Here is a 24,498-nt window from a genome sequence, read left to right on the forward strand (position 1 = left end):
ATACATTGATTATTTTTACTTTTGTGAAATATTGGTCATATGGGCATTTTATGGATAGTACTCAAGATTGTGTTTACAGACAAACTTTGGCAAACAATTGGCTTGCTTCCTTTGAGAACAGGCACACCTTTGATAGACATTCCTATGAGAATTCTCTGTACGGTATTTAGTAATACCGAGGCGAAAATATTACTACCCAAACAAACTCTCATAATTACTTTCTCTGTCTTTGACACTGTATTATGTGTGCTCCGATGTCCCAGTGCATCTCAGTCTACATGGCTTCCCCCTTTGTGCATTCTGTAGGTGATCCCCTTGCTAGTAAGCTCCTCCTGCAATTTAAGATTAAAATTTACATAAATATTTTCTTAAATGTTTCTAGAGATGGAGCTAATATTAATGGATGCCAAAAAACAATGCACTATAAACTCTTACTAATATACAAATGGATACTCCTACAGATCATACACTATCACATGCACAACGATAGTTATTTTAACCATGACCGACATGGTTACTTTACGCACCATAAGTTGACACAATCCCATCACAACCAATAGAGAAATTACTTAAAAATTAGAATTAAAAGGATACAACAATAAACATTGAAATGGATCAATTCTTAACGATCGATGAAGATAATAGTCATATACTTGTTTGTGGTTCACTTTAAACGGGAAGACAATGGAACAAAATAAACAGTGCTGAAATGAAAACAACCATATGCAACATAAGAATAATACAAAACTCTTGAGTAGGTCAAGTAGTAAGTGAAGTTATAAAAACCACAATGGCATTCAATGATACAACGCATACCTCCTTTAAGCACACCAGCAAATGAATACTGCATAAAACCCCATTGATCATCGAGTCATCAAGCTAGCATTTAGTTAAAATTTATTTGGAAAGATTAGTGAATTCATTCTTTGAAACAAAAGATATAAAGTATAAGTAAGGGTAAAATATGTGCACTTTCGGATGGAGAGAATTGCTGGCCGGTTATGAGATAAAAAATAAAAGTGTCAAGGTGATCAAGAAATTCTTTAGTACACATGAAAGACACAGTGTATACAATATGTATAATATTCTACTCTTCCTTGCTTCAAGTAAGGCGCCAAAAAGAATCAATGGTGAAACACATAGCTAGCTAGCTAGCTAGCTCATATATAAGAAGAAACTAATGTATAGAAAAAGTATTTGATAGTAATCATTTCCTTTTACCTTTCTTAGGCCTTCGCCCTTATCAACAAAGGTGGAGGTATTTCCCTTCCCCTAGGAACTTCAACCAGAATTATCACAAAAGTTGATAAGTAATAGTAGTTTCATACAAACTGTAAAATATGTTACCATATGTAACAATTATTAGATCGACATCTTACCAGAGCTATCTCCTATGCTAAGGACCTACCATTTTGAGAAGTCGATCTTATGAGAAGTCTCAATGAATGATAATACAGAGTGAATTGTTAGATGGACAAAGAGACAACAAAGATAAGAAATAAATAGAGAGAGCTGAGAAGGCTGAAGAAGAGTCTCAATGTCAAATTCAAGTAAGAGAACTAACTTTGTCTTGACTGAAAAAATGGGAAAATTACAGTTCAGAGAACGCGTCACACACCACTCATCTGCCTAAACATTTCCTTATATTTCTCTTTTATAACTTAAAATTCCAATCTACTTAATATGGTATAAAATCTGTCAAGTTTGGACTTTGGAGTACAACCCATATTCACATATATTCTCACATGGTCACATGTCCCTTCAACCCATCATCCATACTCTCTGCCACCAAATTAGGAGATCAGTGGCTGAACATGGGAAGCAGGAGGTGTTGGGTTTATCGGCATACTCTCTTATAGTAAGTTATGGAGTGGATCCACAATGCACTCTTTAACAACGAAGTAACCTCTATTGCAAACAATCACACTTGACAGATAGTCATTTTAAATGCAAGACATCATATGACAGCTGTAAATTAAAGAAACCAACTAATACTCTATTCGATCATAGATTAAAACTAATCAAGTAACTGGTAAGAAGGAAAGATGACTTACTGCATATAATGCTTCAGAGTTGTTGTGAAGAATATCGAGAACAGTTCTGTAGGATTCCAATTTTAACTTCAATTTTCTCCATGGAAATGTGAGAAAATTGCTTAATAACTTCCTCTAAAGAACTAACGCTGACTTGTTGTCAAATGATACAGTACTGAATCAAATCGTCTTTTGTAAATCTATCCTTACGCATATCCACACAAAGCTCTACATACTTGCACATTATCTGTTCAAGCGACTTGTGCCATGCCCGGCCGATTTCTCCTTGACGTAATTACAACATGGAGTGATTGCAAGGCAGCTTGTTTCTGCCCCCAATTTAAAACGTGATAATGACCCGATCAAGGCACTATCTAGTTTTTGGACACAATAACACATGATTTCAATACACCATAGAAGTAGTTCTTCTAGCGATGGAAATAGTGTTCCAGACTATACATAATCTTTTTTCAAGTTGTAAAAGAAAGAAAGTGATCGGTGTTACTGCACATGTTGAACTACGTACTTAAATTCAAAAACCCCATGACAAAATAGCGCTCCATTACAAAAAATAGTAGTTTCACATCCTTGAATGGATTTTATCCAACCTGAAACAAATCAATTGTATTTCTAATAAAAATAACATTTTGGGGTTTGATAGTAACAAAGAAACAAAATGCAAAGGTACTTACTTGTATATCAAAATGGAATCAAATTGAAGTGAGATGGATTGGAATTCGAGGAACAATTTTTTACAACCCAGAAACTTATATCTAAGAGTCTGAAAATAAGAAAGGTGGAGAAGGAGAAGACGAAGTGAGGGAAAGTTTTTTTTGGGAGGAGGAGGGGGTTCATTTTACTGTTTGCAAAAGAATGTGGGATACGTAGAGATTGAGAGGAAAGGGAAAGGGAAAGGGAAAGGATTGGTATATTAATGGTAATTAAAGTCTCTATTAAATAACTAATAAATATAGGCGTACAATTCATATATTGCGTGTATTTAGTTTTCAACCTAAATTTACACAAAACTCCTTTGTGAGTGTGTTATAACTTAAGGGTATAAATGGAAATAAAAACTAAAATGACGGAGTAGTCCTTTTTAAAGGTATTGAATAATTTATTTTTATATATAATCAAGAGTATTTAGTGGTAGAAAAAAGGCTGGTCCAATTTAAAGTTACAGGTTAATTATAGTATACTCTACTAATTGAGATGTAATTCTCTTTTCGAAACAAAGTTAGTACTCTTTGAAATCAAATTCAAGTATGACTTGAGTTCGGGTCGAATCGTATCAACTGATGTTTCTACCCTTCCAACCGACAACTTAGATAGTTACCCAAAAAAAAAAAAATTTACAACTTAGATATCATAGATTTTGTACTGGAATTGTTCGTATCTTAATGCAAATCAACCATGACCGATTAGTAGGAACAGTAGGTATCAAAAGTATATCCTCTTAGAATGATTGGGAAGAAAAACCTTTAAAACATGCTTACACAATTTCTCCCATTTTCACCAACAACACCAAAGTCGTTTGCTTCATTTTTTTTCATTGTTGGTTTTGTGTAGTGGTATGGAAACTCAAGAATTTCAGTTACAATGATCTATCCTCTTATGAGAGATATTTTCTTTAAGAAGTATCATTTTGTTTTTAGCAACCCCCTCCATCCATAATGTAAACGTTTAACAGCTAAAGCGGTCATTTTTTCTTTTAGCAACATTTTCTTTTAGCAACCCCTCCTGCCATTATGTAAAATTTTAACAAGGCAACCTATTTTATTTTTTATTTAAAAGGAATTAGAAAATGTTTTATTTAAAATGAATCAGCAAATGTCTCGATTTCAGCTAACACGGAATTTTTCTGTTTTCAGTTTTTAGTTTTTAAGTGGTCTGCTGTTATATAAATTAGTACCATTTTTTTTTTAACAATTTTATTATTGGGCATTTGAAGGAATAAATAAATAAATACAAATTGTAGACTTGATGACAATGGCAACAATGTAATGTTCTAACCCAAGTCCTAGAACTGTTTTTTGGACCTGAGCCCAAGTAATGATCTCAAATTGAGCACAAGTAAAAGATACTCAAAGTGAGTCAAACGTGAAAGCAGTGTTATCAGACCCGGTCCGACCTGGCGGTTTGACCCAGTGAATTGGTGACTCGGTCATCAAATTGGGTTGGATCACATAGTAGATTGTTTAAGCAGTTGACCCAGGCTAAATTCGGTTAACTCATTCGATTTTTTTGTAAATCGCTTTAACCCGGATGGTTTAGTCCGAGCCACCGTTATATAAGAAATATAAATAACATCTAATAGTAAACTAGTAAAGAAACATTTTAATACTCAAAATGAGTCAAACATCAAAACAGTGTTATCAGACCCGGCCTAGTTCGGTAGTTTGACCCAATGAACCGGTAATCTAGTCACCAAATCGGATTGGGTTACATAGTAGATTGTTTAAGCAGTTGACCCAGGCCAAATCCAATTAACTCATCTAGTTTTCTTGTAAACCGTTTTAACCTGAACGGTTTAGTCCGAACTGCCGCTATAGAAGAAATATAAATAACATCTAATAATAAACTAGTAAAGAAACATTTTAATTTTAAAAAACATAATCTGTATAGACTCGAACCTTGGTTTATAAGACCACCTAAACCACTAATGAAGTGGTAAAAATGTATGTACTAAGTGAATTATATAATATTTTCAACTTAAGTATTGACCCACTGGTTGAATCAGTGAATCGAACCGTTGACCCAGTGACCCAGTTCTTTTGCCGGGTCAGTATTCGGGCTGGGTCTGATAACTATGAGTCAAATCTCAAATCGGTCTTTCCCATTATGATTCCCTGCAAACGTCAGCAGAATTTTAAAACAAAATACGTTTATTTTTTTATTAGGGTTTTTCCAACACTGCAAAAAGCACAACTCCCATTTTCAGTCCACTCCTCACAAAAACTCCAATCCCCATTCCAAGTTTCAATCTTTTCTCCATCACAACAAACCACGGGGGTGGGTCCTTTTCAATTTACCGATATTTCACGAAATTTAACTGAAATTTTAATGTTATTATGGAAAACAATAATCATGAGATTCTTGAAATAAGTTCAGATGAAGAAGATGAATTGGGTAATATAAATGGTGGGGATTGGTTGTCTTTTTTACTTGACAAAGTTGAAAAAGAGGATTCAGATGAAGTTGTAGTGGTTGGGGAAGTTTCTAGGACTTGTTCAGTTAGTAAAGATGATGATGATGATGATTCAGATGATTCAGATGATTGCTTGATTTTGGATGGGGACCCTGAGAAACATGTCCAAGTGGCAAATGATGATTCAGGGAATAATTCTGATGAGTTGTTAATCGTTAGCGAAAAAGGCCAAGTATGTTTTTATTGGCATTGTACTAGTAGTTTGTTTCACTGAATTGCAAATTGGTATGTTGAAAGTTTACTGTTAGCTAGTGACAAGTGAATAACTTGGAAGATGGTATGTTGGTTATTATTAGAATGTATCTTTTAGAAAATAGTTAGACGATATTGTTGTGTTATAGGAATCTTGTTGGAAGTTTACACTAAGGAGTAGGCACATTTGCGGTTTATTGTTAGTATAATGGTGGATAATGTGACAATATTTGTTTTAGAATGATGGAGAGGATAATTCTAAGTATCGTATAGCTTTTAGGAAGTGGTTAGCTCATTGAAGTCTAAGGACATTCTGGAATTAGGAAATTAAGTCTGATTAAGCTTCCATATGAAGTTGTATTAGAGATTTGGTAGGTACTGGTTAGTTTCTCGATAGAAGTGGTGTGGTTTTATAAATTCTTTGTAAGTAAATGCACCTTGGGGTGGTACAATTACTTTCAAATTTGCATTGCATCAAGTAACCGAACGAAAGAATCAATTATGAGAGCCTATTAGCGAAATGACTCAAGACTAACAGAATAAAACTTGTGCTGACCCCATAATCACTGACATTTTGATATTTGTTTATTTTTTTGTGTGGTTGGGGGGAGGGGGTAGTTCTGGAAAATGGATTTTGCTGTCAAGCAAAAAAATTTAAAAGTGCACCGAGGCTTACGCCTTGAGGTTCGACCTAAGCCTCAATGGAAGAGTTATCTAAGATCCTAAAAACTTAGTAGTTTTCATTTGTTTTTGTTTTTTTTTCAATTTTTTTTTTGTCACAACCACCCTCAATCTATGTTTAAAGGACAAAATAACCTTATTCATGTGAAAAATCATTCACTTTAAAGAAAAAGGCAAATCAAAATTAATTATTTTCTATGCCATTCTCTGAGGCTTGTCTCAAGCCTCACAGAGGCAGAGGGCCTTGCGGCTAAGATGCATTTTAAAAAAAACCTTGCTGTTAAGAAAAAAGAGTTTTGCTTTCTAAAAAGGATCAAGTCTTTTTGTGGATCGATAAACTCAAAAAATGATTATAACATGAGACAAGAGCAGTTGCAATGTGATTGTTTGACCTTAAAAATTTTGTTTGTATAGGAAAATCAAAACTTTAGCGTGTTTCGTTAAGCAAATATTTAAAATAACTTGCACATAATGGCGGCTTCAAGGATCATGCTATTTAAGTTTCACTGGTCAATAATGTTCGTTGTTTTTGAAAATAAAACTGACAAATTTGTGCAACTGAATTTATACTTGTGTTACCTCCTGGGAGAGAAAATCCACGGGGAAATCAAGTTAAAGAAAATTCTCTATGCATTGTGGATAGGAAAAAGTTAAGGCTAATCAAGCTTTCATCTGAATTTATATTGGAGATTTGGTAGGTACTTTTTAGTTTCTGGAGAGAAGTTGCGGGGACAAATTTTCCGGGAAGGTTGATTGGGTGACAAACGCGGTATGTTGTGAGTGTGGTGCTCGGCAAAAAGGTTTTAGTATGAAGGAGAGTAGTGCATAGGCCTTGATTATGGGAGGATAAATGGTATCGGCAGGTGAGCTTAGACGGGGATTTTCTAGTCTGAAAATAGATGACATTGGGGCAGTTCTTCTTTTAAAATTTAGAAGTTTAATGGACAAGTTGTATGTTTCACATTGCTTGTTGAATTTACGAGTAGAGTGTTTTTGGTCTACAAAAACCATGATTGCACCTCATCTCTTCCTTTCCATATTGCAGACATTGAGTCGTTTCTGGTTGTTCTATCATCTGATTAAGTAGATGTTATGTACTTATGTATGTATCTATCCTTTATGCACAAGCTAGTAGGTTGCTTTGAGTCAGTATCTCCCTACCTCTCATTCTAGTTGCTGAAGCCCACAGGACTAATTCTGTTTGGATATGTGAGTGTATCTATGTGTTTTCTGGCATTGTACTAGTAGTTTGTTTTACGACACTTTTTGTAGGATTTTTTTTATATGTGTTTTATATGTACCTGGGTATCTCTATGGTTACCAATATGATTCCTCTAATTTTCTTTTTCTGATGCAGCTAGCATGTAGAGACTATCCTCATCCAAGGCATCTGTGTGCTAGATTTCCTTTTGGTTCAAATCCACACGAGAGGTATTGTGATCAGGTAAGATGACTCGTTCTTGTGAGAGACATGTAGTTTTTCTTGCTAGTGATGTTGACTGTAAACTAATTATGTGCTCGTGTTTGGATCATTACATTTTGAAAATGCAGTGCCATTGTTATGTCTGTGATACTCAAGCTCCATGCATGTACTGGGGCACTGGTGTTTCCAGTACCGACCATTGTCATTCGACTGATAAGGAGGAAATATGGAAATTACAGAGGAAATATTTCGGGCAAGTGAACAAAGCACCATCATCAGCATTAGATGATCCAGCGAATACTCTCCCAATTGCTCCACCTGTACATAAGTCCATTCCAGCACTCACTCATTTGCAAACCTTGAATAGTGTTCATAGTCAGATACCAGCAGTCTCCAATTCACCCACTCTCCGCTCTTGCTCATCTACCAGCAACTTTGGGGTGCCAAATATCATAAGCAATAGGAACCACCAGCAGTCAGGAGTCACAGTGAGCAGAAGCAGGTTGCCACATCAAGTAGCAAGCAGATCCACAGCTTTAGCACCTGGTTCAGGTAGCATTGCGAGTAATATCATCCGAAGGGATAAAGATAATGGTGCTGGTACTTTAGGCTCTCGTTTTGGTTCACCACAAGTCAACTTTAAGAGGGTAGGTTCTGGTGCGATTACCTTGACGAAGCTTAGATCTGGGCATGGTTCGCATGACAAAACAAATCATATCTATGGATCGCAGCCACAAAGGAATCCTGACTTGCCTGTCACTTACAGTGGCATAATCAGTACAAGCTCTCAAGAGCCACGAAGGAGTCATCACACACTAGTAACCGACGGTGGCGTCAACAGTACAAGGTCTCAGGAGGCACATAGGAGTGGTCGTGTTAACAGGATGAGGTGTCAGGAGGCACAAAGGAGTCGCCAAACACCAGTAACATACAACAATAATGGCCGTGCAAGATCTCAAGACTTTCTTGTGGGCAACAATTCAGAACTCAATACTTGTCAGAGTACCTCTCAGTCGACTATGGGTAGCAGTTTTATGGAATCCCAATCCTATGACATTTCAATGCAGCCCCAAGTGTATGGTCAGACTATTCCTCAGCCAATTGACAGCCAACCCCAAGTATATAGTCAGCCTATTCCTCAACCAAGTGACAGCCAACCCCAAGTATATAGTCAGCCTATTCCTCAATCTAGTGACAATCAAAATACATTTACCCTTGAGAATCCGGCTCCTAATTTGTCAAAGTCAAACCTGACTGACTATCAGTATGATTGGTTAAATGATACAGTTCAGAACCTTGCTCCACCAGCAGAGAACTGTGTATTTCCAAGTATGCAACCAACGTCACAGCCATCAACAGAGAACTCCAAACTTCTATGTATCCAGCCAATGTCACAGCCATCAACGTGACAGGCTCCACCACCCAGTGTCCTGCTGCCACAAATCCTTCTTTAATAGACTCCGATTTTGACAGCTGGATCTGGTCTCTGGGAGATAAATCAGATCATGAAACTGGAAACGAGACCGTACGATCTGAACTTGGTTTTGTCCCATCACAACCTGAACTGGTGAATGCAGCAATGTTATTGTTTGATTTTGAGAACTCTTAGAATTGTCTAGAGGACATGGGTAAGTCCTTTTTTTGTATGATATAGGTAGCTTCTGAATCAGATTGGTAAATTGTAATGTTATAGCAAAGCAATTGTAAGAGCTAAACTGGCTTGTGTATCTCAACACACTGATTTTTTAGGAATCGGAAATAGTTGTACAGTTCATCTAGTGTTTCAAAAGTTTCAGGTTCTCGTATGTCGTATGTGTGATCGGTTGGAGTCATCAGTTGTGACCCTCTGAAATGGGCAAATTTTGTCTTTTTCTGTTCATTATTAGTTTTTTAAAAATTTCTTTTGTGTTTTCTTTTCTGGTATACTTGTGTGTGTGTGTTTGGTAACGTCGATTTGTTAGTGCAGTCTCTGCGTTAGTAAAATCTATCTAGTTATTGATTTGTAGTAAAGCTATCTTGAGTTAACTACTTTGTTCCTTCTATTTCCTTATCTTTTTTTAAGCTGTCCCTTTTTCTGGACTCTAGGGTGGAGTGATTGGAAATAGGGCCAAGCATTGATACTAGTGTACGCTCAAGCGAGCTCAATTTGCCGCTAGCTTCCCGCTTTGCGTGATTCCATATTTCCATGGTTGTCTGATTCCATTGACCCTTTTCCATTTCTTCGTCTTTGCATGATTCCATGGGCCTATATGCATGGCTTTAAACCATTTCCTCTTTGCATGATTCCATGGACCCATTTGTTTGCATACCTTCATCATAATTTTTTTTAAGAGATACCTCATCTACTACTTTTCTTGTAAGGTATGGACATGTCATCAATCCATTTCCTAAAATCAATGTACAGGAAAGATAGAAAAGATGGCACTAGAAAAGTTAAAGCATGGTGATTCCTATGTAGGTTTGCATCCCAAATCTGAGCAGGTTAATCAACTGTATCATGATGTAAGCCGGTATTCAAGTCTTAAGTTAAATTTGGAACAATACAGAGAAGGATTAGCACGGCCAAGGATGACACTCACAAATCGAGAAGAAGGTAAAGAAATGCTTGATCGGAGCGTGCATTGTTTATGGGCGAATGAAATATTTCTGTCTCCTAAAGCTTATACAGAAGCTAATTTCTTATCATTAACCTTGTAAAGTTAAATCTTTGAGTACATAAACAATGTTTAGCACAAAATCCAGTGAAAAGCTGATTCGCATGCTCAAGTGGATTAGAATCACTAGCGTAGCGCGCATGCCAAATTGCCAATACATTGCTTGGAAGAAAATAACAATGGAAAGAAAACAAAAACAAAATGATGGGAGGTAACGAGCAAGCCAATATAACTAGTTTTCATAGTGGTTACAAATGCAAGAACAAAGGAGTCTCATTTTAATACAAAAGCAAACAAGTTCCAAGTCTCTCTACATTAACTACAGAAACTTAGTTAAGTAGATGAAATGCTACTGTTCTTCAAACTCACGCAGCGCACGATGGCACTAAGCACCTTAGAAAGAAACCAAAGGTCCTCTTCTGCAAAATACAATAGTAACATAGTTTAGTCAAGGTTATTGAACCCGAAATGAAAATCAACAACAGAACCTAGACGAATCAAATAGATTTAAACGATAGGATACATATGAACATGCCATCTTTTAAAATTTATCAACTATTCTGTCACAAATTCTCGTACAATTTAAAATCACCATCTTTTAGGCAGTTCTCTACTTCGTAGTTCATTACTTAAGGATCAAACATGGAGCTAAACAAAACTACTAAAACGTGACTGCATAACAAATATGTGAGTATAGTATGTTCTTAGTGGGAAAAATTAAGATGTGATCCAATAAATGGCCCTGACATAAATCTTAACCAAAAAACTTTCCATAAGCAACATGAATAGATTGTGAGAAGTGGGAACAAACCTTTTTAGGATATGAGTAGAGCAGCTCAGGGGGGATTTTATATAGATCTTCATCCACAGCTTTAGGAGCTCTGCCACTAGGTGCTACTATTTGTTGTTGTTGACTTGCTCTTTGGTCCACGTCATACACCTTCCTTTGCTTTTTCTGCTCCTTGATTTGCGGTAGGTAAGTCTTCTCACCCTCCCCCTTTGTTTTCATCTGCACATGCAACATTCATTCCTTCAATCATTCTTATCCCACTCACTCTACCTTACAATCATAAAAATTTCATTCCACAGATACATCATACATACTACAGTACAGCACAGTAAGTCTTAACCCCAATTTAAGGCACATGTGCCACTACCGGATAAAACGTGATCTCATTTTTCTTCTTTTCACATAGTGAGCATGCAAAGTAAGTCCTTAAGCTGGGAAATTGATGGGCATTATTATGGCCTTGAGTGTAGTAGTATACCCTGCATCTCTCCAGATAACTTGCTCTAGACAGATTTTAATCCTTTTCACAACCATTTTGGCGTGGAAGAAAGGAAAAATGTTAGATAAACAACCATTTACAAGAGTTGTCTCGTGAAATCATGAATACATTTATGATTTATTTATCACATTACATGGTACATAGTTACAATCTAAATTACCAAGAGGTCTAAGTTTATCGAAAAAAGAAATCCTGAGAGGTTTATAGCATGGGGAGGCATGTGGCAAGGTGTATCTTGAAATTTGAAATGAGATAACATTTAAATTTTTTGGAAAAGAAAATCAACAAGTATTTGAGCAAAACAAAACAAAAACAGAGTAAATTAGTTATGAATAGTGACAAGTTTCTTGTGTTACCTTCCTGCGAGGAACAACAGTAATGGTTGCTGGTTTCATGTACAAATCTTGATCATGGTCATAACCAGAATAAGAATAAAGATCTGCGTCTCCATTATAAGTGTAACGAAGCAACCCAGCTTGTCTTGCTGACTCAAAGTACTGAGTAATAGGTAAACCATCTTCATAGTCCCAGTTCCCAAATGCTGGAATATGGTTTCTCTTCATATAATCCTTCAAAAACAACATACAAACATTAATAACAAACAAAGTTTTAAAAACAAAAAGAAGTTTCTACTGCAACAGTACAACACAGGCAAGTAACATAAATGAAAAAAAAAAACGAAAGGGCTCTGAAGTTTGCTTACATCCATTTGAAGAAGCTAGCAAGAGAAGTACAATGAAGTAAAATGGGGATGCTTTTCTTTTGTAGTTTAAGTGAGCTGTATTGAAGAAGAAAAACAGAACAGTTCAGAAGAATGGGGTGTGTGCAGGGGAATTAAATAGAATCCAAAAGGAGGAGTGAAGGAAAACAACTTTTTCGTCAACTTTTATAAACTTTTTCATACTGGGGTTCTTGACTTCTTGGCATCACTCGTCGTTATCTTGTGAATAAAGCAAGTAATTCACGAATCTCGAGGCAATCAGAGACAAGAAGAACTGGTGACCCCTTATTGTTACAGACTTACAGTATTACAGTATTACCACTAGTATACGTCCACATCTGGGATTCTTGGATGTAGAATTATAAAAGTATCAGAGATGTTGAAGGGAAAGCTTAGAATAGTTAAGAAAATGAAAGGAAGTGCTGTGTTTTTGCTGGGTTTTCTATTCAAGAATTTTTCCTCTGTGCATGAAACTGAAATGATATGCTCTTTTGACCTTAACTCAGTTTTGAGTAGCCTATTGTGCAACGCCCCAAATGTCGGGCCATGTAGTCAGGTGCATTTGATATCACTGCCAGGGTCACGTATATTGTCATGCCTATGGAAAGTTGTTGCGCTCTGCCCAGTGTTACACACAGGGGACCAGTAAATTCTCAGCTAACATTTGCTATTCGAAAGTGTACTAAACTACCTGCACGACTGTACACATCCAAGTGCAGATAATTTATGTGAAATCTGAAATCTCATGATATTATTCGAAATGTAGACAGTACAAAATGTGGTGAGATCACACAGATGTTGGTCATGATATTTTATGTGGTCAAACTATCAATATTCATCCCGTCGAGATTTACATGGCAATCATTCTTTCGTTTAAAAGTGTGCATATGTGGAGACGACCATCGAAAATTGAGTTGATATGTGTTGAGATGTCTCCAAGTCGTATACATATTTTTCCTTTGAAGGTTATTTAATATCAAGAAAAAGAATTCAGGCTAGGTAATTTGTGAGTGGATATGTTGAACTAGGACACGTTGGTGGTTATCAACTTTCAATCTAGCAAGATTATGATGACAATGCCGGAACACAACATGATCTTTGATCCGTGCAATTGATCAACAGCAGCTACACCTGATGGATGAAAATTTGTTTTGCGCTAGGTGGGGCCCAGCATATTTATACTGTATCCCTGATACTCGCCTGGTCTCTATTGAGTTTTAGGAATACAGGAAATAAATTAAGCAAGCACTAATATGGATGCACACATTCCGTTTTTTTTTTTTTTATAATCTGATGACTTATATATTCATTATCCTGCCCGTCCGTTATATGAACTCCACTTACATAAACTCTAAACCGTCCGTTATATGAACTCCACTTACATAAACTCTAAGAAAATTTCACTATGAAAAACAATAAATTAGAAAACTGATTTTTGGTGGAGATGTTCTCCTCACAATATAAATCATTCTTAGAAAAAATCAATAAATTTGAAAATGTTTAGAAGTATCAAAATTTGATTACAATATTATAAAATTATCCAACTGTTCAATTTTTTAAATTTCAAAATAACTTTTGACAAAATTAAATATTTTTTGTAGAAAGATTTTTATTATGAGAAAACTGTCTTTATAAAAATCAGCTCTCAATTTATCTCATAAATCTATTTTTACTTTTTAGTGGTGGAATACATTTAGAGTTCATATAACAATATAACATATAAGTATATAACGGACTCGATTCATTAACCCTTAAGATATATCTTGGATTTTTGCATCAACCTCTCATTTATCTACTTGAATCAAGTACTTTTTCTTTTCTATTGGAAGTTAGCTGTTCCTTCCTGTTGATTCCACGGACCCCATTTACTTCTTTCTATGATTCCGTGGACCCATTTGCACTCGACCATTGCTTTAAATTCAAACTATACTTATTCCCAATGCCCTCTTAAAAGCAATTGTTCCTAAATTATTGCAGAAAGACTCCAAGGCACATAAAATTTAACGAAGGAGAAGGAAAGTAAAATTGTTCCTAAGAATTGATGCTAAAAAGATTTTTGATATTAAAAAGTATGCACCATGGGATTAGCGTTAATAGTATTTTTAACAATCCCAAAAAAATAAGACACCGCTTTCTCCAAAAGCTTAAGCAGAAACAATTTCATTATGAGTACTCTTTCATTATGTAATCGTTTTTTAGGAGCCTGAACTTAGTTCACTGAAAAGCTTATTCACCTTCTAAGAAGAATTGGGTATCCTATTCGAGGTCGATCAAGATATATCAAACTAAGTTAATGAAAGAACATAAAACGAGGAAAAGCAAGCCAAATATACTCCATAGAGGATAAACTCACAAAAGAGGGAACAAAATCCTAAAAAAACACCCTCGTTCTCTTCCAGTCACAAATTCATCTTCAAAACATAAGAAAAGCAATAAACATCAGCTCTCTCTCTCTCTCTCTCTCATTCTACATTCCATTTTACATCATGTTATAGTCTGCAGATCATCAAAAGGTTCTCCTTCTTCAAGCTCAAGCAGCACATGACGGAACCAAGCATCTTGAAAAGAAACCAAATGTTATCTTCTGCAAAATGCCAAAAGAATATACTTGAGCAAAGGGAATTGATTCGGAGCAATGTTTCACTAACAAGAAATTAGGCATTTCTACTGGACAATATTTCCAAGTATATTATTGGCATATCAAATTGGGCATTTTTTAATGTAAAACTAGTCCAAACTCCAGATACAAATTCAACCTTCATTGAAAAATGGTAACCCATTGTTTGACTACGAATACCTTATGGGGTCAACGTGGATCTTGTTACACTCCTAATTCCTAAGTCGTGTAACAAGTAACAACTGTCTTTTTTTTTCGATAATGCCCGCTAACAAATTCTTAACCAATTAATGGGGCTCGACGGCCAGACATGACATGACTCAAGTCTTAACACATGACATTTCATAAGCAAAATCTAATTGTGGTCAAACCTTTTTAGGATAGGAAGAGTAGAGTAGCTCAGGTGGAATTTTGTATAGATCCTCATCCACAGCTTTAGGTGCCCGGTTACTAGGTAGTACTGTTTTTGATTTTTGACATTGTTGTCGTTGTCTTGCCGTTTGCTCCACGTCATACACCTTCCTTTGCTTCCTCTGCCCCGTGACATGCGGTTGGTAATCTGCTTCCTTTGTCTTCATCTGCACATGCACATTCCACATTTCCACAAATACATAAGTCTCGTGCTCTAAAATAGCAAAACCAATATATAAAGAGTTGCAAGTATACCACCCTGGAAGCCTGGAATAAAATGTCCCAAGGGAAGGGACTAAATATTTTGACAAACTGAAATTTACATTCTTGCAACCCTGGTCTTAATGTATAAATTGGTTGCAACTTGTAAGCAGTGAACGTAATTTGAAAGTTAAAATGAGGTGATCACTACTATTTTTCTTGAAAAAAAATCAAAAGATGCACTTGTACAGAACAAAACAGAGTAGAATATTCAAATTGGGACCAGTATGATTTTACCTTTCTACGAGGAACAACAGTAATAGTTGCTGGTTTCTTGTACAAATCTTGTTCATAATCATAACCAGAACATGAATAAAGATCTGCTTCTCCATTATATGTGTAACGAAACAGCCCAGCTTGTCTTGCTGACTCAAAGTACTGAGTTATTGGTAAACCATCTTCATAGTCCCAGTTTCCAAATGCTGGAACATGGCTTCTCTTAAAATCCTTCAAAACAATAACCAAGTAACCAACACACAAACATCAATAACAAGCCAAACAAAAACATAATTGTTAAAAATTACACAAGGTATAGTACAAGTGTACTTACATCCATAGAAGAAGAAAAGAGTTGTGCTTTCTTTTGTAGTGGTGACTACTGAGTACTGACTAGTGACAAGCGAAGTGTGTAGAAGGTAAATTGTTAAAAATTACACAAGGTATATATAGTACAAGTGTACTTACATCCATAGAAGAAGAAAGGGGTTGTGCTTTCTTATGTAGTTACTGACTAGTGACAAGCGAAGTGTGTAGAGACTAGAGAGTGGGTGAAGGGGGAGTTAAACAAAGTCGAAAAAGAAGAATGGGAAAACAACAACTTTTTGTCAACTTTTCCTCCTTGGGGTCCTTGTAGTCAATCGCGTTATCGTGTAAAATAAGCAAGTAATTCTCGAATCTCGAGGTAATATGAGTATCAGACAATAGAAACTGTTGACTTTTAATACATCTTTACGTCCATCTGTGATCTGTGGATTCTTCATTCTTGGGAGTCGAGTTGGTTCAGAAGAAAAGCTTTGAATAAGGTAAATGCGGAGTAGTCGTAAATAAGCTATTGAAGGGAAAGTGGTTTGCTTTGTTGCTAGTTTTGGAATTTGAGAATTTTTGTCAGTGGAAATACTGGTTTGTGTTGTGTAAAAAGTCTGTGACCTTTTTTGAACCTTAAATGGACTTTGAGTATTGTGCAACGGCCTGAATGTCGGATTATTTTCTCTATGTGTCCATCGTGCTTTTCGACGTGTGTGCATAATGTAGTAATAGTGTAATACTGTAGTGTAGACTGTAGAGTGTAGACTTGTAGAGTATTATAGACTGGAAGGCCTGTGGTCTGCCATATGCGTGCCGCAGAAGAATTCATTTCCAAGTTTCAACTGGTCAACTGAGTCGGTGACGATCGTGCCTACTGCCTACCACATGGATCTGTAGTAAAATTTCACCCACATCCTATACGTATGTACATTTTCTTACTCATAAATCACAATACTTCATTTCAAACAACCTATTATTTTATCTGATTTTTGGTCGGAATGAGCTTTTGGATTCTGATTGATTCAATGTCTGACTAATGATTTTGTACAGGTCCCTAACTAGTAGACATACAGTAGATTCATTTCTTGTGTACAAACATTGCTTCCTTACTAAACACACAATCACAACTAACAACACCACCACTCCACCAGCTTTCTTATCCTCATGTTAGTCCCTCCTTCCACCATTTGCATCATTCAAGTTGTCATTTCCTGCACAATGTAACTAGATAATTAGCTTTTACTGCCCCTTGTAAATATCCTGACATAATTAGCCTTTACCAGAAATCATGAATCAACGAATCATGAAATCGTGATAAAAAAGCATGCAATTCAGGAATCAAAATAATAATCAGGAAATCCACACAGACTTTAAGAGGCCATATTCAAGATTAAATTGAGTAGAAACATGAACCATATTCATCTGCTTCTACACCCAAGTTCTACCAGGCAACAATAGTATCAAATGAATCACAAACCAAAATTCAAAGACCAAAATTCTAGTCACAAACCAATCAGCTCTCGAAACAAGATTCAGCAAGAATCGCCAAAGCGAATGAGCAAAAACGCAAACCAGATTTGAGCACCCATGCATATACTAATTGGATACGATATTTAAAACTGACAGTGGAAGTATTCCATGTGATTTTTTGCACATTCTGAAGTATTTACTATAAAATGTAAGAAAATTCAGAGTTATTCAGAAACAGTATATTTTATTTTTCCAAAGCTCTATACGGCTAGGTGACAGTATATTTTATTTATGAGTTGGATATCCAAAATAAAGCTAGCGATGCACTCAGAGGGCACAAGAGAAAGATCGGGCATAAACCTAAGGGAATCACTGATCATAAAGAGACAGAAACTTACTGCTGAACAATAAGTTTGTGAAGCAAAGGTTTATACAGACAACAGACTACATCTACAGTCAAAGGCAGATTATAAAAGATCTATAGAAGCCTGATATATCATTTAGAGAACTGATTGTCGGACTGACACCTCTTTTCTCTGTATACTGCAACCATTTGTTTTGAGAAAAAAATATCAAACAAGTTTGAACATGTAATTTCTAACTCCAGGCAAATCTCTACGCACCTGAAAACTAGAATAAAAGTTTAAAAGCCAACAAACGAGTAATGACTATTTTCAGCAGCTGAACTTTATATCATTATTATTGATAGACTTATTCAGCATCTTAATAAGCAATACAATCTTGCACACACACATCCAAACAGAATGAGTGTTGTGGGTTTCAACAACTAAAATGAGTGGAAGGGAGCTACGGTCTAAGAGTAACATACTAGCTTGTGCATGAAGGATAGATGCATACATGCAATATTGCAATCTACTTAACTAAATAAGAGAACAACCAGAAACGACTCAAAATCTCCTATAGCAGACGTAACAGGAAGGAAAAGAAGATATGCAGCAAAATCCAAACACACTTATATGTAAATGCATACAGACCTAGAAAAAATTGGTTTCACTCACAGATGACGTGTACAGATTCATGGCTTTTTTCTTCTTCTAAATTAGCAAACTTTGTATTAAAGTAAAGAAGAGGAAAATTTACATGGTACAGAGAGAATTTAGTAAGGGTTGTAGCACCCCTTACCAACGTAATCAAATCTAAAGTAGGTAGCAACAGGTGACTCCCAATTCCTATCTACGGAGGTCTACCTACAAACAAGTTTTTTCCAAAGCTAGGCATATCGTACACATGGTCAGCAGCTTGATCAGCACTGATTCACTTCCCACCAAACATTTGACATGAAACAGTACTCCAGTTGCTTCATACTCTTCTTCCATCTTGTTTTCATGCTCCAAGGTAGTTGTCCTCTCCCAATAGCACTCCCTGCTGTCACAGAATCCGAATCGATCCACAGACTTTTCCATCCGCCTGATATTGGCACTTCAATCCCTTCTAAGATTGCTAAATACTCAGCTAGAAAAAAAAAAGGTAATGATTCAAATATTTCTACACAACACAAGTGAGAATTCTGAATTTTATCCTTAAATACTGCACTCCCTAAATACTGCACCAATCCCAGCTGGACCTGGGTTGCCTTTAGCAGATTTATCGACAGAGATCTTTATAGTACCCTTGTGCCTTGTCAGGTGTTTGCCATTTACAATCTTTTATTCTTGGTGCTCTTGCAGGTCTTGCTGGCAGTCCCCATTTTTTCAGAATAGCAAAGTCTGCTACTGTGTTGTGCGCGGCTCCAGAAGACAGCCAATAAGAAAGTTCAATTTTTCTTCTTTACTCTCTCTTGCAGTGATTGAGATTGGCTATCTCACCTTCAAACACAAGTTTATTCCTCTGCAGCCACAGTGTCACTCACCATGCTAGCCACAATCGGCTCATTCCAAATATACTTGATAATGGAGCTGTGTCCATTGTTCACTGCTTCTTCTAGACTTTCAAACGCGCTGCTGAATCCAAAGACAGAGGCAAGTCACTGTCATATTTCTTTAGCTTTGTCACAATCCCAGAGCACATGTTATAAAGAATTCTCAGCTTGGCACCCTAGATAACACTTTGATGCACTTCGAACTCCTATAGTTTTCAAATTTTGGTCTGTTGCTGCACAATTGTGGTTGAGTTTCCATGTTGTACCTGAAAGTTGTGGATGAAAAAACTGGTTCCAGACCATCTTAATCTTGGTTCTCTTGCTTCTTATTTCTTCAAAAGCTGAACCTATAGAGAAAATTGCTTGTAAATCCAGCATCCATATACTCATGTCCACATCACCTGCAATAGGTGGAAGGATACTAAAATAGTAAAATCAATTCCTCCTTGCTGTAGTAGGTCTGGCTCAGCTTTGCTCTGCATCCCCTCAAGTGTGCATCTTGCAGTTGTAAAGGTTGTTTCAGAGATGATCCCCCACACCAATAATCCATTCACACATCAATTTTTCACCAGTCCCAATACGCCATTGACTTTTTACTTCTTCTAGTGCCCATTTGATTCCACCTCAAATACTAGACTTTGTATAATACTAGATTGGTTCCCCCATCCCTTGTAAAGTATTTACTCTTCATAAATGCAGAGCACTCATCATCTTTGAACAATGTTGAGTTTTATAAAGTTGAATGCCCATGTTGAGATATATAAAGTTGGATGCCCATACTTAATAAAACAAATATGCCATGTAAGCTTCATTAACAATGCTAGGTTCAAATCTCTTAGTCTCCTTATTCCAAGATGCCCCTCCTCATAAGGCTTGCAACATTTGTCCCATGATACTGTTACAATCTTTCTTGTGAGGGATTCCCTGTCCACAAAAAATTTCTGAGAACACATCCAGCTCCCTTCGCCACACTTTCAGGCCATTTATAAATAGTCATGTTATGCACTGGTATACTTGTTAAAACTGAATTGACTAGTACACATCTTCCTTGAAAGGACAAAAATTTACCCTTCCACGCAGTGGTCCTTTTTTGAATCTTGTCAATAAGAGGACTCAGAAACAGTTATCGTAACTCTTCCATGGACCAAAGGGAACACCAAGATACTTCTCTAGCAAGTCTCCCAGTTGTATACCCAAGATGTGTTGCAGGATGTGTTCTATCAAGAGTCATGGTTCCCCAAAAAAGCCTACTCTTGATTTTGTTAATAACTTGGCCAGACAATCTACCTCTCTAAAAGTTCTGCTCTGTTTTTTTGTGCCATTAGTATCTTCTCCAGCGAAGATTATTACATCATCTCCATAGAGTATATGAGTAGCAGAGTAGAACTCTTCACTCATTTAGCATTTGCCAATGAGGTAGTTAACCCCCATTCTATGAGCTTATTAAGCCCACTACTATTTGTGTCTTCAGCAAGAGCAAACAACAAAGGAGACAAAGGATCCCCCTGCCTCAATCTCCTCTCAACTGCAATGTAACCTTCAGGACCTCCATTCACCAAGATAGAGAGTCTAGCAGTACTTACGAGAACGTTAATCATTTGAATCAATTTATGTGAAAATCTAAACTTCTTCGAGTATCGTATGCCTAAGCAACGTCCACTTTAATGGAAGCTCACTTTTCTTCTCCTCTTGCATAGTTCCTTCATCATCTCTGATGTAAATTGTGGACCTTGTTTGCTTCATTTGACACATTTTATTAAAAAATGCACTGCTCCTTTCACTGTCATTAAACCAGCTAACCTTGCTTTTCATTATCCAAAAATTGCTCTTAATGGCTTCTGCTTGAATTCTTCTTTTGCCATCTTAACTGAGCTCTCAGTCCCCAAACACATCTGTATTTCATCATCTCTAGTTTCTTAGCAAGCCTGAATATAGTAGTTCCTTCCACAAACTTGATATAACTAAATCTTTGAGACCTGAATGCTATGTCCATGCATTATTGATTCTAAAAGGCACATTTCGAGGCCTTGGTACAGTGACGACAGCCCCAATAAAGGAGCATGATCCGACCCTGTTCTACCCCTAACCTTATGCCTTCAGCCTTCCTACGACAGCAGGCAAGCTTGGTTATAACCCTTCCTTCTGCCCGTTTAGTTAGTTGTTACACCATGTATACACGGGTACAATGTTCTAAAAAATGCTAGCGCCTAAGCATTGTAGGCGATTTTTTTCCTAAAATATATAGTATGTGCAATCACAAACACCCACTAGTTATCAATCTCTACGTATTTACAAAAATGTGCAACAAAGATAAAAACTTTACCTCTAGCTTGTATCACAAAGTTCCTTAATTGTTGAGGAGTGTGACTTATTGGTAAAACAGGAAGATGCGGAGAAGGGTACTTCTGTTTACCTCAATAGCAATTAGTCGCGCTTGTCCTTCATTCTGTGGCTGCATTTGTCTTTCATTCTGTCCTAGACACATTTTGATTTCTGAAACTGAAAAAAGAAGAATAACTATTGCGTTTCAGAGAGTTTTTTAGTAACAGTAAGCAAAGCTAATAAGTTGGTTTCTCTCTCTCCTATTTGAAAAGGAAGAAAGTAAAGACCCAATCACAGTTTTGGGCCAAAACCGTTCGCTCAGAGGGCAAAAGTAACTCTAGATCAAGGCCCAAAATATCGAATTCAGTGAATATTTCGGTGTACCCAAAAACTGATATATATCGGATATATCATTTTTTTTGTGTGACCAGTCCAAACTATCTAAAATACCATAAATATCGGTAAAAAAAATCCTAAAATATCAGAAATATCGGATATTTATATTAAAAAATGGTCAAAAAGTCAAACGATATATATCGTAAATATCACATATATATCGATTATATCAACGATATAAAGTTTTTTATCGGAAATTTCGATATATATCGAGAAAAAAAGATTTAATATTCGGTTGATATATATCGAATATATCGATATCGGTGTATAAAAAAATGATATATATCGGCGATATATCAGATATATCTGTAATATTTTGGGCCTTACTCTAGAGGACACGGTTTTTTTTAGTAACTCACAAGGTCAAATTCCAGCCTTAAGTAATCCACAAACCCAACCCATTAAGTAATCCACGAACCCACAATTTCAATTTTAGTAACTCTCAAGTAGGGTTGGCAATGAGTTGGATCGGTTCGGATATATGCAAATCCAAAACCGATCTGCTTTTCAACAATACAGACCCAGAACCGAATCCGACTCAAACAGATATTTGAGTTAGAAAACTAGAACCGAACTGAAAACCTTTTTTTTATTCTAGATCCGATCCGTTCCGCACCAATAAGCTCAATTTCAACCCGGTGAACCGAGTTTTTTTATAATTGGATCCTAATTTTTGTTATATAAATATTAAATAATTTTTTTTTTGCTAAACACAAAAACAAGGTACACAAATCCAAAAAACATAATGAATAATTTGAAATCCAAATTTGTAAGAGAGGATTTTCCTTTAGATAGGAACCATATTTTTATTATGTAAAAAACATATCGTAATATTACATATGTATTTTGCATATCTTATTTTGGAATTTTAAATATTGCAATGTTGTGGTAATTGAAATATATGGTGGAGGAAAATTAAGAATCATAAGACTAAAAATTTTAATCGGATCAGGCTTATAGCGGTTCGGTACATACTTAATCCATAACCAATCCAATAAGAGTCTAGTTCTGATTTTCAAGACCCAAAACCGATCCAATATGCTAACTACCTGTTCTAGACCCGCTTTTATTGGTTCGGACCGGATCGGGTATCGTTTCTTACCCGACCCATTGCCAGCCCTACTCTCAAGGACAAAATAAGTTAGCTTGGTTTTTTTACTTATTTTAAAATACCAATTGATCAAAACCTAAGGTAGTTTCTTATGTCTGAATGGAACATATACACCCCTAATTAGAACTCACTATAATCATATATTTCACATTAGACTGCCCCTTGATTTCATTTAATGTTCACTTCGTTAGCTAGCTAGCCCTAAAACTTTAACCACATTAATATTTTCATGAATATTGTTTTCGTGCTCACAATAAATATCTACAATTTGTTCATTCGGAATCTTTACTATTTGATTTTGATACTAGAACAAGTGGAATCACTTGAAACTTTAAGAATGGATGCAAAAAATACTTTTTCACATGTTAGTGGAGATGGAGATGATTTCTTAGTAACACAAGCTTGACTTTCATAAATCACTCTTTAACTCGTGTCAGAAAGTCATAGTCATTGTCTTTGTTCCTCTTGTCGTATTTTTTTTTTTCTTGTTGTAATCTACGATGATTATCTTATTTTTCTCGTTGCAAACGACGATAATTCTCTTCAACAATTTGTTGACTGTTGAGCATACAACTGTTCTTCAGCAACTCTTTATGCATAAAGTTGTTGTTTTCTAATATTCTCTTGACGACGAAATTCATAATCTTGAAGTGTTTTAGAATATTTTCTATGAGCAGTTTGTAATCGAGACAACTTGTAAAAACAAGCAGAATAATCTTGTTGATACCCTAAATGATCATATTAATCATGGTGAGGAGATTTATATTACTCAAAATCAATATCTCGAAGAACGTTTTATAGCTAACATATTTTTGTTTCGATGGCACAAATTCCAACAAAAGTTGTTGTGGATTTAACTGAAAATTTTTCATGCTTTTTTTTTCCTTCAAAATTCGGGATTTTGTTAAAACCTGACAAGATGGACGAAAATTGAAGTATCTAACTCTTGAAAATTCCGAACGAGATTCCATTAGTTGCGTTGGAAAGTAGATTCAATAAACGTCGTACTAATATATATCATGTAATCTAAATCCCAGTATTATGATATGTAGAAGCTCAGTAAGATGACGTCTTTTCTAGTCTATTTTTTAGTACATTTTTTTTTAGTGGTGGTGGTGGTTTAATGAAAACAATAGTGGGTAGAAATCGTTAGTGATAGGGTGATGGGGGTGAAAGATGAAAAACGTTAATGGTAGAAAATCAAACCTAAATATGTAGAGGTTGCACTATGGTTGGTGCGTTGGAATTGATTGAAATTTTATACCTTTTGCCTTATTGTTGTGATCTTCAATGAGAAAATTCATA

At 35.9% G+C, this 24,498-nt stretch overlaps 2 protein-coding genes, 1 long non-coding RNA gene and 1 other non-coding gene across 4 annotated transcripts in view; 2 read left to right on the plus strand and 2 right to left on the minus strand.

Annotated features, from left to right (window-relative positions):
• LOC147506420 (uncharacterized) overlaps window positions 1-1,321 on the minus strand; it is a 44,488-nt gene extending 43,167 nt beyond the window's left edge. The window contains exon 1 of the long non-coding RNA XR_015193742.1: window positions 817-1,321. This is a non-coding gene — a long non-coding RNA (uncharacterized LOC147506420). The remainder of the gene's footprint in view (window positions 1-816) is intronic.
• Window positions 1,322-4,928: 3,607 nt separating this feature from the next.
• Window positions 4,929-9,311, plus strand: LOC147506425 (RPM1 interacting protein 13-like). The gene is made up of 3 exons (XM_086558581.1): window positions 4,929-5,413; window positions 7,472-7,558; window positions 7,666-9,311. The coding sequence occupies exons 1-3, from the start codon at window positions 5,105-5,107 to the stop codon at window positions 8,944-8,946; spliced, it is 1,677 nt and encodes a 558-aa protein (XP_086414707.1). The 5' UTR covers window positions 4,929-5,104; the 3' UTR covers window positions 8,947-9,311.
• A 725-nt stretch (window positions 9,312-10,036) lies between these two features.
• On the plus strand, window positions 10,037-10,144 carry LOC147506426 (U6 spliceosomal RNA). Its single transcript, XR_015194110.1, has one exon. It is a non-coding gene; the product is annotated as a U6 spliceosomal RNA (small nuclear RNA).
• Window positions 10,145-10,471: 327 nt separating this feature from the next.
• LOC147506427 (uncharacterized) lies at window positions 10,472-16,257 on the minus strand. The gene is made up of 6 exons (XM_086605767.1): window positions 16,041-16,257; window positions 15,728-15,937; window positions 15,190-15,396; window positions 11,837-12,049; window positions 11,003-11,200; window positions 10,472-10,610 (listed from the first exon to the last, which is right to left on the minus strand). Exons 1-6 carry the CDS (start codon window positions 16,044-16,046, stop codon window positions 10,557-10,559), a joined length of 888 nt encoding a protein of 295 aa, XP_086461893.1. The 5' UTR covers window positions 16,047-16,257; the 3' UTR covers window positions 10,472-10,556.
• Between the last annotated feature and the right edge of the window lie 8,241 nt (window positions 16,258-24,498).

The sequence above is a fragment of the Coptis chinensis genome, chromosome 4 (assembly GCF_015680905.1).
Source record: "Coptis chinensis isolate HL-2020 chromosome 4, ASM1568090v1, whole genome shotgun sequence".
NCBI classification, from domain to species: Eukaryota; Viridiplantae; Streptophyta; class Magnoliopsida; order Ranunculales; family Ranunculaceae; genus Coptis; species Coptis chinensis.

Coding starts and splice junctions, on each gene's coding strand:
- LOC147506425 (XM_086558581.1), top strand. CDS start 5,105: ATGGAAAACAATAATCATGAGATTCTTGAAATAAGTTCAGATGAAGAA. Junction 5,414..7,471: donor TCGTTAGCGAAAAAGGCCAA/GTATGTTTTTAT, acceptor TTTCTGATGCAG/CTAGCATGTAGAGACTATCC. Junction 7,559..7,665: donor ACGAGAGGTATTGTGATCAG/GTAAGATGACTC, acceptor TTGAAAATGCAG/TGCCATTGTTATGTCTGTGA.
- LOC147506427 (XM_086605767.1), bottom strand. Junction 15,397..15,727: donor CTGTTGTTCCTCGTAGAAAG/GTAAAATCATAC, acceptor GTGCATGTGCAG/ATGAAGACAAAGGAAGCAGA. Junction 11,201..11,836: donor CTGTTGTTCCTCGCAGGAAG/GTAACACAAGAA, acceptor TTGCATGTGCAG/ATGAAAACAAAGGGGGAGGG.